General features: G+C 35.2%; 1 protein-coding gene across 3 annotated transcripts in view; it reads right to left on the reverse strand.

The window, feature by feature from the left end:
• The window catches only part of MBTD1 (mbt domain containing 1), a 63308-nt gene that overhangs the window by 9606 nt on the left and 33272 nt on the right, over positions 1 to 20430 (reverse strand). For 2 of the 3 annotated variants that reach the window (XM_063112104.1, XM_063112102.1), the window contains exons 4-15: positions 20216 to 20330; positions 19256 to 19338; positions 11215 to 11332; positions 8462 to 8596; positions 8094 to 8182; positions 7651 to 7885; positions 7024 to 7079; positions 6594 to 6698; positions 2925 to 3072; positions 1711 to 1793; positions 1059 to 1293; positions 484 to 561 (exon numbers count right to left, since the gene is read on the reverse strand). In XM_063112104.1, coding sequence (XP_062968174.1) covers positions 484 to 561; positions 1059 to 1293; positions 1711 to 1793; positions 2925 to 3072; positions 6594 to 6698; positions 7024 to 7079; positions 7651 to 7885; positions 8094 to 8182; positions 8462 to 8596; positions 11215 to 11332; positions 19256 to 19338; positions 20216 to 20330 — 1480 coding nt within the window. The remainder of the gene's footprint in view (positions 1 to 483; positions 562 to 1058; positions 1294 to 1710; positions 1794 to 2924; positions 3073 to 6593; positions 6699 to 7023; positions 7080 to 7650; positions 7886 to 8093; positions 8183 to 8461; positions 8597 to 11214; positions 11333 to 19255; positions 19339 to 20215; positions 20331 to 20430) is intronic. The other variant, XM_063112103.1, reaches the window with a different exon arrangement.

Below are 20430 nucleotides of genomic sequence, written 5' to 3' on the forward strand. Positions count from 1 at the left end.
AGGTAAAATATATCATAGAAAGCATATTTAGAAAAATTTGCTTAAGCCTAACTTTATTAGCCATCATCCTGAATTTCTTACAAGTAACATTCTAGGAAGAGAGTTGTGCTGTATAAGAAGATGGGTTTATCAGGCTCCAAGTACTGTAAGCATCAATCATTTGCATTTTATAAATAAAAAGTTTAAAAAAAAGGGTTAACTTTCAGTAGGTTTACATATTATTTCAAGAATCATTCATAGCTGTACTCTTTACCATGTATGCTTTAAATACCACAGTAACAATTTTTCCTGTCAATTAAAATATAAGCGTTTCTCATTACTGAAAAGGTTTGCCTTTTATGGCATACTGCACCTTTAAATTTAAGCATAACACAATGCACAATCATCAGTTTTCACAAGGGACAGCATTTTCTGTGCAAGAATCCTGTGACCCCAATTGGTTAACAATTAGAAAATGTACGTGAACACCACGTGGTGACCCACTTTTCTTATGTCCTTTGTATTGCTGGGACTTAGCCTTTTTCTTCTGTTTTGATGAAACTGTTTGGCTTTCTCTTGATGCTGAAAAATAAAAGGGAAAATTGGTACCATATAATTGCTTACAACTCTATATACAACTTAGACGAAATATCTTTACCAAGACTATTATGCTTATAAAAGTACATGATGCTTTGAAAACAAGGGTGTACTTGTTCCTATAAAACCATGAGTCGTCTCAATACCAGACAGATTTCACTATTTACTCAACAGTAATTATATACCAATAAATTTTTAGCCTGTAATTTAAGACTCACTAAAACAGTAAGTTTAGTTTAATTTGGTGACTGTTGTGGCTACAGTCATTATGTAACTGACTACTGAGTTCACACTGCCATGGTACACATGGTCTGATTCTGTGATGTTGTCATTGAATCTTAATACCTTACCTGGCAACCAATCAGACATAGGTATATTCTTGTTCTGTGAGCTCACAAGATGACTTATGTAAGACAGTCCTCAGAAGAACTGATTTTTTTTTTTTTTAAACAAAAGGAGACTTTTTCTGTAAATCAACTTACACTGTGATGCTGGAGGCTGTAGTTGATATCCAGTTAACTGACACCACCCTACAGGATAGAGGTCAGGGGACTCACAGTCTACCCACTGATCATATTCTTCTTCCCATCCATCAAAATGTATCCTCAAGAGACGATGAATAATTCGAGTTACTGTGGCTACACATATTAAACGAGGCTCCATGAGATCTACTGCTTCTAATTTCATTCCTACACGAAATCCGTGATTTGGAACATCCTGACACAGAGAGGCAAAACATTAACACTGGTGTAAAGAAGAATGCACAACTCCATTATCACTAAGAAAGCAAAATATAGAAGCAATGCAGCCAAATAACATACTTTCAACCAAAAATCCCAAATAATTCCTTAATTATTTAAACATTTTATGGAAGATGAAATATTTAAGAACTAGTTAAAAAATGTATTCATTTCTACCTCACCCAGAGTAAAAATGAAACATAGTTTGGAAATAAGTTTTGATACCTAAGAAAATATTTATATTGTTTCATTACTATACATATATATTTAGATTAATCTCCAGCAAGAAATTCTAACATAAGGTGAAGACATTTTGATCAACAATGATTTGCAATTGTGGGGCATCAACCTCCCCCCCGCCCCCCGCAATTATTATGCTGCTATTTAAATTTACCTTATTAAATAGTTTTACTGGTGCTGCAATGGAGCCAGTTTCCCTGAGGTAGTCAAACCATTTAAAAGGAAGTTTTGTGTAACCTAAAAAACACGACTAGCTTAAGTAGCAGTTCATTTAAAATAAGCATAATATTAAAATGCTGATAAAAGGTAATTCAGTACACAAAATCTCATATTTCAGATTATATGATAAACTTTCCCCCCCTTTTCTAGACACACTGGTGTGCCTCCTTACCCTAAGGAAAAAGTAACTCTCTTCTCTGTTCACTTTTTTCAATCTTAGGCTTTAGCACAGTTTAGCATTTAACACTTTGAAGTGGCATTTTTCTTTCTTTGCAAGAAAACTAGCTGAGCAAATACTATTTTTATAGATCTCTGTTTTAGCTCTTTCCCTTCTTTTCTTAGAGAAAAACTCATGGCTCAGATATCAAAATTAGGAAAAACATTGTGTAAGCCATGAGAGTTAAAAATAGACATAACTCCTTTTAAGAAGCCATGTGGTAATCTAAAGATGGAAACTTCTCTCCCTCAAAGGCTAAAGCACCTATTTTTAAAAAATGCTATGGATGGAATAGCCTGTTGGACCTATATCATAGTCTCAACAGGGTTTGAGAATACCAATTTATGTTATAAAACGTACAGAGATGCTCAAGAAAAATTCTATACTAATATAATTTATTAAATCTAGCTAGAACAGTGATTTGTTTTTCAAGCACCCCAAGTTCTTGTATATATATGTATGTTTATCTATACATATATACACAAATTACACAGGTGAGCATCTCTTACCAAAATGCTTAAAACTACAAGTGTTTCGGATTTCAGACTTTTTCAGATTTTGGAATATTTGCATATACATAATGAGATATCTTGGGGATGAGACCCAAGTCTAAATAAGAAATTCATTTATGTTTCATATACCCCTTATACACATAGCCTAAAGGTAGTTTTATACAGAACTTTTAACAATTTTGTGCATGAAACAGATGACTTATCACATGAGGTCAGGTGTGGAATTTTCCATTTGTGGTGTCATGTCGGCACTCAAAAAGTTTTGGATATTGAAGCATATCAGATTTTGGATTAGAGATGCTGAACCTTATATATATTCACAGAGCAAGAAAATCTAGGGCTGTGTTCAAAGTTGTAAGCAGATACCGTGTAAGAAGAAAGCAAGGATTAAAACCCAGTGTTTATATTAGGATAAAGTACCTCTGGGTGGAGTAAGTTCAATCATGTTAATTTCACAGAAACCAACAGGGAAAATAGAAGGAGAGGTTGCATGATAACAGAACCAGTCAGATCCATCTGCTGCTTCTGAGCCATCAATCCCAATCATCAGGAATCCGTCAGCTAGCACCTTTTAAATTAAGAGAATCCCAAGTATTTGAAGTTAGATTCCACTATTATAAAAATGATACTTTAAATTAAGTGACATTCTAAAAGAAAGGTAAAGCTATTATATAAAGGTCTCTTAAAAGTAAAAAATGCTTTTCTATTGAATTATGTTAAATAACAGAAGTTACAGTATAATAAAAAACCTATGTAAATTCTAGTGTGAACCAGAAACAAAAGCAGTATTACACAGAAGAGATTTCACAGGTCTGGGAAAAACAGTGCTTCTGTCAATGGCTAAAGCTGCCTGCTCTTGTGGCATCATGAAATTGGGCTGAGTGTTCTTTTAAATTATCTAGTCTCAACTAGGCTCTAAATCTTACTAACAGCTTTTCTTCTTTCCTTCTAACTTATCACACAGAGGAGTTTTTCCAAACCTTCTCCACCTTCTGCAAGCTGCAACTTGACCTCATGCTAGAGATAATCATGCTCCTCTAAGACAGATACTAAGGCCGGCCCATGGAAGGGTACTCTTACTCCTTTTCTTCATGCCTCAGATTGCTGTAACAGTTACTACCCCCTCCTTTTCTTAACTAAGACAAACTTCTCCATCTTGCCCTAGACCTGGCTCCCAAGACACCATCTATTATAGTCTAATGTTTCCCAATTTTTATTACACAAGAAATATTTTATTTTGAAATAGGTTCAAACTTACAGAAAAGATGTAGACTAGTACCATGAACTCTGTATAGTCTTCACTATGAAACTCCTATGTTACACTATGTAACTCCTTGTAGTCTAATTTTTGTCCTTATCTAAACTGCTAAATTCACCAATAACCTTAGTTTGCCCAATCCAATAGCCTTTTCCCCTAGCACCTACCCTCTTCAAACTTCAACCTCACTGCGGTACTTGATACTGTTGACTATTCTTAACTTCTTGAAACATCTTCTCCCAGACTCTAATCACATTACCGTCTAGTGATCAATCTTCTCACCTCTCTAATCATTCCTTCTGTATTTCTTTTGGTGGTTGCCTTTTCGCCTCCAGCCTTCAAGTTTCTGATAAACCTCTTTTCTTTCTGCTTTGAGGACCTCATCAAAAGCCAGTCCTTCAATGATCAATGTCTACACCACTAATTCTTAAAGTTTGATCATGAGTTTGCCTCTCTCCCCCGCCAGTGTCTCAGTTCCTGGACACTGAGATATATTCTCTGAGAGTTAGTATAAGGCATCAAACCAACAACTCCTCATTCCTTCAGAGGTAATCAATGACCAAGTCTCCCAAACTCCACCTCAAACATTCAGTCCCCCTTTTTTTATCCTTGACATTAATCTCTCCCTTGACTATCTTGTTTGATATTACTGCTTTCAGCTGTCCTCTAAGGACATCTCCCCTTCTACACAGTTAAACTTTCCTTCAGTATGACCTGTTCATGCTAGAGATGATCATCAACTTACCCCGTCTATTAAAGACTGCTCAGATGGCAGGACCAAGCATTTAAAGACTTTACTGGTTCCATATCATCTTTTTTTTTGGGGGGGGGGGGAGGTGGGGGAGGCAGCTGGCTAGTAGAGACCCTGGCGTTAGCAATACACTCTAACCAACTGACCTCCCTGGCCAGTCCCACTTTATCTTTTATTCTCTGCCCCCAAGTTCCTTTCTCCTAGTTATCTCTACTGTATTGGACATGTGCAGTAACTTATTCTTCAAGCTTCACAGCTTTACCTAAGACCTCTGGACAGTACCACCCCATTTGCATGAGATTCCTTTCTTCTAAATACAGCAGACTGGACCAGGAGCTAGTATATATCATGCAGGGAACTAAGCCAAAAGCTGGGCCCAGCTATTTAGATTCTCTCTCAGTAATTAGAATTAACAGACACAGAGACTGTTGTCAAGTCATGGGTGGGAGCTGAGAACTGAAAGATTGTGATACAAAACAGGGCTTGGGCCCCCATGTGCAGACTGAGGGAGCAGGGGACCAACTGAGAGAGACTGAAAGAAAAGTGGCATAGACTCAGAGCAGAGATGGGACAAAGATGATCCTGAGAGATGGGGAGAACACTACTGGGTCTGTGTCTTTCCAGTTCTCATCCCTCTGCCCTTGGACATCTGTGAGACTGCCCATTGTGTCCTTAGAGCTAACTTGAGTGGGCTTCTGTTCCTTACAAACAAAACCCTTGACCAGAATATCTAGTGCAACTTTTTGGACATGCATTGTATGTGAACTATTCCATCATTTCTGAAATGTGGCCTGTACCTTCCTATCTTTATGCTTTTTGTGCACATTCTCTTTCCATTGGCACAGTTTCATCTTGAATCTCTGCAGGGCCCAGTGTTCTCATCCTTCAAGATGCAGTTTGCAAATGCTTTCTTTTCATAAAGCTTTCTCTAACTTCTCTGAGAACATGTAATCGCTCCTTTCTTTGTATTCTAACAGTACTTTGTATCTCTTAAGTTACAGTCTATCTTGTATTAAACTTTTTATCCATCTTACCTTCTTTATTCCATAATATTGGAAGCTTTTAAAAGACCAAACAAAAACTAGCACAGAAAGTATTAAGTATTTTCTGAATGATGCTTGATATTCTACTCACTGGGCACTTTATTCTCATTTTAAGAAGCAGGGCATTGTAATAATGATATTGGTTCCCAAACCTGGCTGATTGTCAGAATCACCTAGAAAATTTTTAATTTTCTTTTCCTTTTGTTAAACAAATACAGATTTCTGAGCAATTTCTTGTAATTCTGATTGCACAGGCAAGTGTGGAGGTCATAGAAATGAATATCTTAAATCTTATCAGGTGGTTCTGATCACTAGTCAGGTTAAGAGGAACAGGGTTTGCAGTCAGTCACATCTAGCTCTGTGACCTTGAACACAGGTACTTGGAACATGGCAGCTATCATAACTGTTTTTAATTCTTTTGACTTAAGGTTTTAAACTGCGTTGAAATGCAAATTACTCTCTGCCCTGACCAGCAGCCAGGAAAAAAAAAAAAAAAAAAAAAAAAAAATGCAAATCACAATTTAAGTGACACCTTTGTGTACGCATATTCTGGATCAGTGGTTCTTTTTTTTGGGCAGCTGGTTAGCACAGGGATCCAAATCCTTGACCTTGGTGTTATCAGCACTATGTTCTAATCAACTGAGCTAACTGGCCAGCCCTGATCAGTAGTTCTTAAATATGGTTGTATGTGAGAATCACCTAGGACCTTTAAAAAATACCACTGCTAGGGCCCCAAACCTGACTGATTAAATCAGAATGGGGGTTAGGAAGTAGTAAGGGATGTGGTCACCTGTATCTTTTTTTTTTTTAAGTTCCCCAGTGGATTCTGATGCTTACTGAGAAGACAATGAGCCATATAAAAAAAGATCTGGTAAGAGAATTCAAATTTATTTTGAAATTACTAGTAACCTTCTCCCCTTTGAAGATACAGATATACATATATTTTATGTAAAAATGAATACACTTGGGGTTTCTCCTACTAGCTTAAATCCAGTTTCTCTAACTGCATTTATACATGTTAAAACCTATTCTCTTACCTTTCTAATGGTTGCGACACATATTGTAGAAAGATTTAATGGGTCTATAGCTTCCAATTTCATTCCTTCCTTGAACCATTCCCCACTCTGGTCTACTTCTTTTACCTAAAGAATTATATGAAAGCACATCTTCTGTTATAAATGTTGTCATTTTAATAATTAAAATACTACCAATTTGAAAAGGTATTCCAGATGCCTTCACCTACCTACCTAATATTATAACTCAAACTTCCATTAGGGAGTAGAGAGAAATCAGACAAACAGACAGAATTTAATAATTATAATAAAGAGTTGTGACACCTATGGATTACAAGGTCTTAATCCTCTTAAGTGACCATATGTAATTGTGATTTCCATAATTTTAGGAAAAAACCCACAACCCTCTTTCAAACCTAATTTACAAATGAGGGTTCTTATAAAAACTTCTTACCTTAGCAAATAAATGTGGTGGTGTATCAAAATGTCCATCCTGTTTCTTTGTAATATCTACAAGGAAAAGTTACATACTAATCTGTCAGCATTTGTGAGAAGACCAAAAACCACGTTTCTTCGAAGGCTTCAAGCTCACAAAGTATGTAATACTCTAAAACATGGCAAAAAGACATGCCTTCTACATTTAATAGTCTTTTCTCTCTTCAGAGTAAATGTGCATATGCTATGAAGTACATTCAGCCAATTAGAATGCTGGTTAATTCCCTAGTTAGGAAATTACAATTTTAGAAGCATGTTTTAACGTGTTTAGTATCAAGTCTAACCACATTTAATCTTGCTATTTTGATTAAGATTGAATGGAAAGGGAAAGGCTATCTTTAGGTCTTTCAAATGGGCCAGATAAGAAAAGAATAGAAAATTTGTAGAATTGAGAGCAAGTGGAAGGAATATAAAGGAATTAGTTAGGTCACTAATATAGTATGAACCTTCTCTAATTAAGGTAGAATAAGCAGCCCAAACAACTAGAATGTTATTTTTGATCTATGCTATTCTGTAGAGAAAAATAACTAAGCAGTATAATTCAGCCTCAATACTTTCAACAAGAGTTCTTGGGATAGGTACTTACCAGATCTTTTGAACCGATGGCCTATGCTTCGAGACCAACCAATATGATGGATTAACGGGCTGTGCATATGGCACCAGAAGTCATCTGTTCTATCTTCACTCTCTTCATACACTAGCCTTAATCTTCCTCCAATTACACTTTCCACCACTGCCACTCGTGTTCGACACAAATGCCTCTTGTCAACCACTTCTACTCTCATGCAAGGCTTGAAAGGATACTGCATACTCTCTGAAACCTTGAAATGAAAGCAGACAAAATCTGATTGGAATTCATGACAAAAGTCTACAAGTAATTTTAGCATTGTGAAAAATACTGAATGCATTTGATATTTAACACAGATCACCTGTTTCACAAAATTAAAACAATTCCTTAAAAATCTTGTAAGTTACCCAATGTTTTAGAGCTCTTCAGTCCTTTATGAGATCCATTTTTTTTTTTTTTACCTTTTGTGAGAAATCAGGAGGAAGTGTTTTGGCACCAGTAAGTCGTTTCACTAGAAAAGCTTTCCAGTTTGTATACTTATGTTGAATGGCTAAAACAAGAAATAACCAGTTATACTTTAGTGAAAAGTAGAATTGCTTCATAAATTTTTTGTTTAAGAAATAGTAACAAATTTCCCTGCATGTTAGGAGTAATTAAGGTTCTGAAAAGTAACAGCAATAGACAGCACAAGTATATGTCCTGCTGGCAAAAGTTACTTGACACCAAAAAATTTTATTTTCATTTCTATGTTACTTTAATGTTACTATGTGTGAAACAGCATTAAAGTACACATACTTAAAATTACAGTCAGGGTAATTAAGCCACTTACTTCTAGGAGGAACAAGAGGTTTTCCACTGGCTGCACACCAACCAACTGGGTGGATATCAGAACCACAAATATTGCACCAGAAGTCCAGACCAGAGTCATTTTCAAATCCTTCATATCTTAAAAGGGCATTGTAACCTGAAACCAACAAATCAATCACTACATAATAAGATGACAAAACTAAATAAAACGATATAGTGTCCGGTAGCAGTTGTCAAATGTTAGTGCATATCTGCAACAGAATCACCTGCAGGGTTTGTTAACAGACAGATGGCTGGGCTCTGCTCCAGAGATTCTGATTTAGCAGATCTTGGGTGGGTTTGAGAATATGCATTTTTAACTAGTCCCCAGGTGATGCTGATTGTAGCTGGTCTATGAACCAAACTTTGAGAACCATTTGTTCAATGCAATTAGTTCAACTGTTTTCAGAGCATGGTTTCCTCTTTTGAGTGCATTTCAATTTTACCCACAATTTCACAAATTCTTTAAAAAAAATTCTCAGTGAAAACAGGGGTGGAAGAGTTCTACTATGACGTGTAATTGTGAAAATAAAAGAGAAGATTGTGATAAATGAGTAAAACCCTTTCAAATCACAGAAATCCAGTTGAAATATATTTCAAAGAAATCACTTTAGGCGTTGGCTGGTTAGCTCACTTGGTTAGAGTGTGGTGCTGATAAGACCAAGATCAAGGGTTTGAACCCCTAAACTGACCAGCTGTCCAAAAAAAAAAAAAAAAAAAGAAATTGCTTCATCCAGAGGATTAGGTGGCCTACTACTCTTGGATAATTTGGATGTGGTTACTTCAAGAATCTAAATTTTTCTGTCCTATTTATTTGGAAATAAGATTTGAAAATGCTAGGTAAAAAGTGCAATAAACACAAATAAAAGTATGTGAAATCACTTAAAAATTGTATGTCCCAGGCAAATAGGAAGCTCTATTTCCTGGAAAGAACAAAATTTTAAGTAGGATATATATACATCTATCTATATTTATATATATCTCTATATAGGCACATAAGGTTTATTAAGTATTTTTGTGTGTGTGTGTGTGTATTATACATATATTGATAACAGATGAAGGTTTAATTTAAGGCCTTCAGTGAAATACAAAAGGGCCAATAAACTTGTATTTCAGGCTAGAAGCCAAGATCAGTCAGCATTTTTATGTGTTAATATTTATGATAAAAATACATACTATTAAACCTTTAATCTTAAAATTTAATAATTCATAAAATGAATCATGAGTTTGCTAATTACTGCTGAACTATAGTTTATGAATAACATCAGGCTAACTTCTACAATAGCATTAAAGTGGCTAAAAGAAGATATATGATGCAATTAGATAAAATAGAAATGTAAAATCAGAGCTGGAAGGTAGAAATAATTCTTGGATATTAAATGCATTGATCTTTAGAGCTATTTAAACGCAACTGACTTAAACACCTAGGACAGAAAGAATACCATGTTGTTCTTTTAAATTAGTGTAGAGAATAGTACAAGCATTTAGAGAATGCTTATATAGCTTGGGAAATGCTTCAAAGAAAAGGTGGGGGATCGAACTGGGTAATATGGATAAAGTACAGAGCATGAGACACTCTTGCAAGAGTGATCAAAGGCACAGAGGTGACAAAGAACATGCTGTATGAAAGAGAAAGGGAGGCTAGCCTCTTTAGAACAGATCATTAATACTGAAGAGCAACAAAAATTTTGGCCAGTGGTATACGGTCCAACTCATTAATACCTGTAAATGCTAACCATCTTGATCCTTTAAGGACAGAGAAGCCATTAAAAATGCTTGAGCAGATGCATGAAATTAACATTATTTTTAAGTAAATTAAATCTATCAGCAGTACACAGGAGAGCAATATGCAGAGTGTTCTAGGACATTGGCTGGAGATAAGACTAGAAAGAGGAGGATGAGTTAGATGCCTCTTACAGTAGCAAGCAAAGGGGTGCCTTTTCTCATCTGAGTGGCTTCCTTTCTCTAAAGTAACACAGTATCCTGCTATACCACTTATGGAGTATCCTGTTGTATAATGCCTGACAGAATTCAATATTTGGCAGATGTGAGCTCATTGAAAGAACAGGTCTTATTCTTCTGCATGGTACTTGTCCAGTTTCTAACACATTTATTTCATGAGCAATAAAGTCACAAGGGCTGGGGTACAGTGAAGGCAGTGGGAATAAAGAGAAAGGAAGAACCCAAAATATATGAACCTATCACTTTTTTTTAGTACCTCAACTTTTGTTACTTTTCAAAGTATGTCCCTATACCAAGGATTGGCAAGCTATATTATGGCTCACAGATCTGTCCTACCGCCTGATTTTTTTTTTTTTTTTAACCGCTGGGGATTTTGAGATCTCAGAATGGTTTTTATATTTTTAAATGGTTGAAAAGAAAAATCAAAGGAAGAATAATATTTCATGATATGTGACAATTATATGAAATTCAAATTTCAGTGTCCACAAGTACAGTTCTACTGGAACGCAGTCACGCCCATCTGTTTATGTACTGCTATGGCTGCTATCATGTTATTATGGTAGAGATAAGTAGTTCTGACAGATACTGTATGACCTGTAATGCTGAAAATATTTACCGTCTGGCTTTCTATAGAAAAGAATTTGCCAACCCCTGCCCTATATTATAACGTATTATTTATTTAGCAATACTTGCAAAATCTATGAACATGCTCTTTTACAAAAGGTCGTAAGTATCACTGGCATTTTCTAGTAAATTATCATGCATGCTTTTCACCTGCTAATTTTACAATTCCAGCAATCCAGAAGACTTTGGTAGGTAGGCTGCAGTCTGTATTGGGAACTTCTACTCTCACATTTTCTGAGATATCACCCCAGCAGGTCCCCATAGGTGCCTGTCATATAAAAATTATTAAATTATTGTCTTATTAACATAAAGCCTAAAACATATCATTTAAAATTAAGCATTACCATCAATAATGGGAATATTAAACTAAAAAATGTCATTTTAGTCTTTTCATTTTTCTCTAAAAGTGTAATTGTTATTCCTTTTTTTCACATAATTCTATTTAGAAAAAGCCAGTCAAACTCAAGATGAAGAGAGAATCCACATACAGCAGTACAGATCCGTGTTGACTTCAAAATTCAATACTGTTTTAATACAAGACTTATGCAGTGATTTTTCTAAAAGCTGAAGTACAAACTTGATAGCAGATTTCACAGAATAAAGCTGATTTAAGCAACCTGTTATTTTTAATATGCATCGAATGAATGCACTTTACCCTTATTTCTAACTTTAAAAGATCTAGCCAAAAAGCAGAAAGAAAAATAATTCTAATCAGCAATGTGGTTTCCAACAACATGAACAGGAAAAACAAAACTTAAGTTTTCTGTATTTTCAATTTTTAAATTCATAGAACATAAATACAGCCTATTAAGACAGACATGAAAGAAAAACACTAGATAAAGTTATTAAAAATGTAGAGTTGAAGAATTTTTGTAGATGAGTAAGTACCATGGTTAATTGTTAAATAATTTATTATTTCAAAATTTCTTATGCAGGAATTAGTAGGAAGAGAAAACTTCTAATATTAGAACTGGTATCACTAGCCTCCACACCAAATGGAGACTCAGAAAACTGATTAAATGAGTAACATAAACGGATTTTTCCAAAATGTTCTCAAATTACAATTTCCATTACGTTTTATACCTTAAAACTCAAGGCAATACACAATTATTTGGAGTTTATGCAATGGTAAATTAGATCAAATAACTGTTAATTTAGAAATATAAATGCAGGTAATACTGAACAGTCTCTGTGGGCCTGGATAATCAGCTCCTCGCTAAATATAATTTAGAACCTTGATCATAAAGAAAAGGGTTAGGTGAGGTTATAAAAGACCTGATAATATAAACAAATCAGGAAAAAACATAATAGCCTAAAAGCTCAAAGATAAGCAAACAAAGACACCTAAGAGATACATGAACAAGCCAATCTGAACACTGGGCAAATGTCTTCCATGAAAGGCTCCTCATACTTTGCTAAATGCTAACCCAGAATGAGGATTAGCCTAAAACAATACTCAATCCCTATCCTCTGAGTTTATGGAATTTCTGAAGGAGAGGAAGAGAATGTCAAATAATACTAAACTAGGGTAAGTCTAGAAAACAAAAACAGAATCAATTAATGGTACTGCGTTAAGGAGTGAGCAATGAATATACCTTAATAACTTGGAGATATGGCCTATCTCAACTGTTTGTGATTCTGGAAGGGTACACATAACTATCTACCCAAGTTGTGCAAAAAATAATATATTCATCATGACTACTTCTTTCTTCTTCTTTAAATGGAAAGTTTGACCTCTTCAGGTTCTGCTACCTCCCCCTATATCATTCTAGACTGTAGGGCCATCCCTATTGCCAGCAGATCTGATCAGAAAAGGTGAGGCTGGAACGAAGACAGGTAATATAGGTTAAGCCAACACATGCTAATACAAAGATCATGTATTCACTTCTGTGAAGATGAACCAATTAGAACAGATAGAAGTATTGAAATACATGCATTAAATTGCATTAAATTAAGGTAGGGAATCCATCCTTATTTATTTGGCTGTCAAATCTATGAATTTGGCTTATTTTTCATTGAGAAGAAAGAGGCATGGTTATGCTGACAAGTTGGGGGTTAGGTTGGCACATTACTAAGGTCAATTTGGCATACAGGACTCCTTTTCGTGCTAGATATGACAATATGTCATAGTAACATTTTTTTTAAGCCTTAACATTTGTTTGGAGAAATTGACTTTCACATTTTATTAAAGAAAACAAAGTGTCAATGCTCACTTAAAAATATAGTTAATGTTGACTTTGGTGGGGGATATTAAGTTTTGGTCCTTACAGTCTGGATTGGTATAGGAGAAAGTAGCAGAAAGTGACATTTGTTCTTGCCTGTAAGGTGTGGTTCTGCTAGGCCCTCTTAAACCAATCCATATGGTTTACTCTAAGAAAAAAATGAAGAAACAAACACATCAACAAGAAAGAGCACCATATCATAGCATAGTATGTGCTCAATGTGTTGAAATAATAAGGTAATTTCACTGATATATCTGAACTTTTGTTTAAAATGGATATTCTTAAGTATGGAAGACTGAATGACCCAGGGCTTCACAGCCATCTTCATCCAAGTCATCTGTCTTCTCTTGCTGGCAGGAGGGATACCTCTGGAAGTCTGGATTGGCATAGCATGAACTAGCAGAACCATAATTTACAGGTAACAACAAATTTACCTTCCAGACTCAGGACGCGAGGTCCACCTCAGGCTCCTCCCAAACAAGGAAGATCTGCTCCACCACTTCCCGCTCCAGGGCTACTCGTGAGGGCTATCTGGGAGCGACTCTCCTTCCCTGCAAGGTAAGCTGTCATCAGGTCCTGCAGGACATGGCCGAATCCAAATGCTGAGGGGTCTCAAACACAAATGTATGATAACCTCGACCTGACTGTAAGAAAATAATTGGGTGGGAAGTCTTATTTTCTGCACTTCAAGAACATTCCCAGATAGTCCGATAGCTCAGACAGCTAGTATTCAGACTCTCAGAGGGCTGATAGATGGCACACATGATGCTGTATGGCAGAAATACAGATTTCCCTCTGCAGAGCTGCCAACCTATAACTTTTGAGAACCACACACAATCTTTAATATTAACAAAGAGTATATGCGGGCAGAGGTTAGACCTGAAGTTGAATGTATGTAACCAAGGACGAATCTATCCCACTGATACAGCAAATGTAAAAAAAAGCCACCATTAAAATACCTTAACAGGCACACTAAAGTGCATCTAGCAGAGAAAGATGAAATATTATTTGGCCAAAGGGGAGAAAACATTATAGAAAATTAACTAGAAAGAAATTAGAATTCCTAAAAAGTACTTATTGGAATTGGTAGGAAGTAGGAAAGGGAAAAAAATATGTTCCCACCTTCTCCAGAAAGCCCACTCATCTCTTAATGTGAGACCAGAATCTATTTTGGGGGGTAGTGGTAGCAGGGAGATGGGGAATACAAGAAGAGTACAAAGGAAAATGGGATACTTGGGTTGGAAGTGAGATTAAAGAAGAGAGAATGCTGTGCATATGTAAAAAGAGACAGAAAGCAGTGGCTATTAATTTGAAAGGCATAAAACAGTCCATAATTAAAAAATATATATATTAAACAAAAAAGCCTACGTTAAACCAATATTAAGAACTGAGAAATCCCAATGAAAAAATACGCACTTCAGGAAATAGACCAAATTTAAGAAAAGAATCCAGATTTATTTAGGCTTTTTTTCTGCCAATTAAAAATTTTTATTAAGCAAGTCTTTAAAACATAAGAAAAATACAGGTGATTTTTACTGTAGTCCAGTGCTTTCCTGCGAAGAATGTATTTCATGACAGCACTCATAATAGCTCACTGAGATGGAGCAGTAACAAGTGCCAGAAACTAATTTAAGTATTATTTCCATTAGAAAGAAATCCTGCAATTTAGATTGATATACTAAAAATTCTAACATTAGTTAAAATGGACACGAAGTTGTATTATTTATTTTCAACTTTCAATAGAACGGTGTGGGTGCGGGGTCAAGGCTAGGGGAACAAAACAAAAAAATAACTACTTGAAAAAATTTATTATACTAATAAACATGTACTCAAGAAATAGATCATGAGTTCTATACAAACTACTGCTATTATACATACACTAAGAAAAGGGCCTTTGCTTTCCTGTCCTCAAAACCTAAAAATACATGTGTAATACATGTTACAAAGAAATATAATAACCTTATCCCTTCAAAAAGCTGGCATACAAGTTAGGTGCAAAAAAAGGGATTAGGATATATCACGTAAGTAATTCCAGGTAAAGTATGATAAATTCAGCTTTAAAGTTACAGCATATATGTGCACAAAGGACTTCTTTTTGTCTTTTTTTTTTTTTGTGTGTGACCAGCACTCAGTGAGTGCACCGGCCAGTCCTATATAGGATCCGAACCCGCGGTGGGAGCGTCGCCGCGCTCCCAGCGCCGCACTCTCCAGAGTGCGCCACGGGCTCGGCCCAAAGGACTTCTTTTTGATATAAAACTACAACTATTTTCAAGGGGAAAAAAAAAGGATGATTATAACATTTCTCATGTTAACAATGACAAATATCAATAAGGCACAAAAGAATATTGTTCATGTGCCAAATAAAAAAAAAATCTTAAGGTCTATAAATATATAACTGAGGGAACATGATTTTAGCTTTTGTATGGTTTCATGTACATTTGATATTAGCACATTTTTGCCTGTGCTGTAATACCTAAGAAAGAAATATTTTCCTTGGTTTTATAAGGTGAATAAATAATGGGAAATAAAAGACTATGGTCTTAATAAAAAAAAATTACAAGTGCTTTAAAGCTAAATGTTCTGAACACATGTAAGTCATTTGGAGGCTCTCTTGGGTTCAAAAATAAATTAATAGAAGAAAAGAATCTGTGAATTTCATTAATGTCTACAGTGCACCTAACTGGCACATGGTACTGTATTACTCTTTTGGAGATTTTTCCACAGTTAGCATAGACACAGACACTGCTTTTAGGGACTTATGAAAAACCACATTAAAAAAAGAAGACTGCATGGGCCAACCCCGTGGGTTCAGATCCTATATAGGGATGGCCGGTTCGCTCACTGGCTGAGCACGGTCACAAAAAAGGACAAAAAAAAAAAAAGAAGACTGCATTATGAAAAGTAGATTAAAGTCCAAAGTTGAAAATTACAATCTGTTTACTCAAAAAAGTAGCAAGAACTTCTTCATTTATAAGAGACAGACTAGATGAACTAGAGGATTTTTAAAGATGTCTTCCAACTTTGTGACCATATGATTTAGGATTAATTAAAAGTGATATACCCAACTGAATGGTTTCCAACCTCGGGAACTGCCAAGAAGGGGCAAGGGTCACGAGCCAAGCCTCTGGCAGCACCACCCGTTTCCTACCAGACCAATTAGTGCAGCTTCCTCTAATCCTTGCTGTGTTCTGAGGGCTGTGTAAGATTTTATTAGGGAAAAAGGGAATTCTGATACTTAAATAAAAGTTCTGATAATTACCACCTAGATAAAATGAAAGATATATCAGATAAACGGCAATCATAAAATACAGATTTCTAAGAAATGGATATATTAAATAACAATTGGGGCTTGATTTTCATTGTGATTATAAAAAGAACAACTATCAAGCACTTTTCTATTTGAGACACTGAGTACAGACCACTAGGCACAGTTACAGGAATGATCAAGGAGGATACAGTCCATTGAGGTGCTTTGCAGAAACTCCATTCTCAGACGTTTAATGATAGACCATGGAAAGAAGAATTCTACTCTTGAAATTTTATAATTTTTGAGCTAATCACAATATTGAAGTGCTGAATAATAGAAAGTTTTTATCTTAGATCTTTATTCCAGGAAAAGAGGTTGAGTTAAGTCAAAAAAGCCAGGCATCCAGGGATCTCCCACTGCTCCCATCTCAATTCCTGATTCAGTCAGAACATCTCTGCTTCTGTATTACACATTGGTGGATTTTTTGTAAGTTATGTTTGGAAAAGAATCCCCTGGGAGCAGGGAAAGGCTCCTCACCTGTGTTTAAGCAGGAGAGAAGGCAGATGTAGAAAAGAAGGCCCTACTGATGGACCAGTGTTAGAGCAGTTGACAAAATCTTAGAAGACTGATGATACAAGGCAGGATCTTGTGCTCCCAGCAGCTCCTGACAACAGGTTTTCTATAGTCAAAGCCACTAACTCTCCTTAGAGACCCAGAAAATTATCTTGAGGGGAGAACCATGAACAGTCAACTCTAAAGGATAAAAGCAAGTTTAGCATGAGGTCTGACCTTGTAAAATAAATGGCTTCAAATAAGATGCTGTTTAAGATAACAAAGCAAACTGACTGTACAAAAACATACTAAGGAATTATAAATGTTTTCTTATTTGACAAAGAGAAGGCAGTAAAGAAAGGTAAATGGGATAGGAAGGCACTGGTTCTATATAATGGAGACAGATGCCTTACTTCTGAGTGAGAAAGAAGAGACTCCACATTATCATTATTAATAATATGGCCAAAGTTAACTGCTCTTCTATATGACAGAACATTTTAATCTTAAAAAAGGAAAGCTGAAAAACAAAATTAATCAATTTTATTATTATAATAGGAATTTTCTCACAAAGAACTTTAATGTAGTACAACTGTTCAAGAATATGGATAAGAAATAAAATATTATGCTTTTAGGACTTTGAAATGCTATTTTAAAAAAATATCTTAACTACATATAAAATGGCTTGACATGACTTATAATATTAAAACATAAAAAACAGAGAGATAAAGGCCATTCAGGAGACAACAGGCAAATGTTCCAGGAATCTGAGACAGAAAGAGTTACTGTAACTGAGAATTTAATCTATTTCTGAGCATCTTAGTACCAGAAAGCAATATGCCAAAGGAGCAGATTAAAGATTTGCTTTGCAGTTCTCTTTAAAGCTGCTGTTGCCATGTATGTAACATATTTCACAAATGTGACATTATTATTACAGCAAAATAAACCACCTACTTTCCCCAGAGATAAGTATCTAAAATTCTGCTTAGGTTGGGTTTAGACAGCATGCCACTGACTAAGGACTGAACACCTAGACTTTCAAGAAAGAAAACTAGCAAATTAATGAACTGGGCTTTACTGTATATTTCTACCACTGAATTAACATGCTTGACTTTAATCAAAATCCTTTACTGGCCATAAATGAGTGAAAATTCATTTGGATCTCCACAGCAGAAACCCAAGCTCAGTTTTGTTCACATGCTTTTATTTAAAAATAAAGCCCTAAATTAACAAAATGTTGAGTGTGAACAAAATTTCATCAATTTTCTAAATTCTCTTCTTATACACGGACAGTAGCAGATAGAATCTTTAACTATAAACTTGCAGTCAGGTTAAAAAAAAGTACTGGAGAGATTTAATTACAGATAATCAAATCAAAAGGAAAGAATTTGTTACCAGATATATATATATATATATATATATATATTTTTTGTCTTTTTCGTGACCAGCACTCAGCCAGTGAGTGCACCGGCCATTCCTATACAGGATCCGAACCCGCGGCGGGAGCGTTGCTGCACTCCCAGCGCCGCACTCTCCTGAGTGCGCCACGGGCTCGGCCCTACCAGATATATTTTTAACATGATTCTGAATTACCTCAGATGTTCTTTAATAATCTACTTGCTGAAAATAATAACTTTTAAAGGGTTTCTCATGATATACATCACATATTTCAGCCCATGATACTACATTACTAATAGGTCCTTTCTTTGTTTTTGTGATTCTACATATGGCGACTGAAACAAAACTGGACGAAAGATCTTTGTGTTTTTGAATTATCAGCTAAAATCACAAAGACTTAGATAACATACACGATGGAAGGTTCCTTTCTATTAGGTTGAACCTTATTACAGTCATTATGCAACTATTTTTGATATACAAAACCAGCAATTTTATATGGTTCAACTTAATATGAAAATTGGATATGACTAGTACTTATCCTCGTTTAAAATAATTTCAAATCACAACTTCTTTACAGAAAGTTTTTACTTATTAAACTTATAGAAGTAACTTTTAGCTATTAACAAGTATAATAATTAATAAAAGAGAAGCATTTCCATTACAAGGTACCAAAAAAAACCCACATTCTAAGGATAAGACGCTTAGGTGTCATTGTAATTTCAGATTTGAACAATGAGTAGGCATTTCAAAATAAGGTGAGAAATTCCATACTCACATGTTTAAAACAGGTAACTGGAGCTGCTACAAAGCTATTGCTATTGATGTAATTACCCCAGCTGAAACCTTCCACGGAGACTGCTGAAATAAAATAAATTTAGATATATTACAATTCTCAAATCTTTTATTTATAAGAAGGCTATTATTGTTAAAATGTGAAAGGACATAAAATTAAATTATTTCCTTTAAAGAAAGTTTTCTTTTTTTCTGTAATGATTGAAGAACTTCTCTTTTTTTTCATTTGGTAACTGGCCTGTATGGGGATCTGAACCCTTGATCTTGGTGTTACAAGGTGGTGCTCTAACCAACTGAGCCCTTAAGTCTTATATACAACACATGCTTCCTTGGGATGTGAAGTACAAGCTCTCCAGTTAGGGGGAGCAAAGAACAGTTGAGAGAAGGATAACACATACTGTTGTGACTTCTTTTGTGTTTTTATTCCCGCACAGCTCTTACCACGTACCTCAGTGAGATATCTACCCAATATCTAACACCTAATACCTTCGCTAGGATATTTAATTGCCTTACTTTCTTGCCTTTGTACTCCTTATTAAGAATCTTCTATTAGAAATGGTATTTTCCTCAATCTCTTTCTCTTATTATTCTCCATTTGAAGCCTACTAAATGTCCTATTTCTTTGCTCATTTATTTCCGTAATGCTCCCTACCATCCACGGCAAAGACAATCAGTACATAAAAAATAATAAACCAAATAAAAAAATTAATGTTAAGGAGATTGCCATAAGCACTAGAACCTGTGTATGCAAGTATTCTCTTCTAGAAAAATTTATTGAAACCAAAACCACCATCAGGAAGCCTAGAGTCATAATGTGCTAATAGGGCATAGAAATAGCTTTGTTAAACAGAATCCAAAAATTAAAATTAATAAAAACCAGATTAATAAAAACTAGATGAATCAGTATCAAATATTTCACCTTTGTTACATTCACCAACATTACCTGCTTTTGTCTTTGCTTGATTTTGCAAGGTAGCTTGATACTGAGCATATGCAGCTAGTTTAGCAACTAAAGGTTGTTTCTGAAGAACTTTTGCTTTCTTTGTTGGAGGCTTACCCTAAAACAAGAAAAGTTAAGTAAATAGGATTCTTTTTCTTTTCCCCACCACCGAAATTTAACTTGATTGCATACTACTCATTCTGCTTATGTAAACATTG

Source organism: Cynocephalus volans, chromosome 10, assembly GCF_027409185.1.
Source record: "Cynocephalus volans isolate mCynVol1 chromosome 10, mCynVol1.pri, whole genome shotgun sequence".
NCBI lineage: Eukaryota > Metazoa > Chordata > Mammalia > Dermoptera > Cynocephalidae > Cynocephalus > Cynocephalus volans.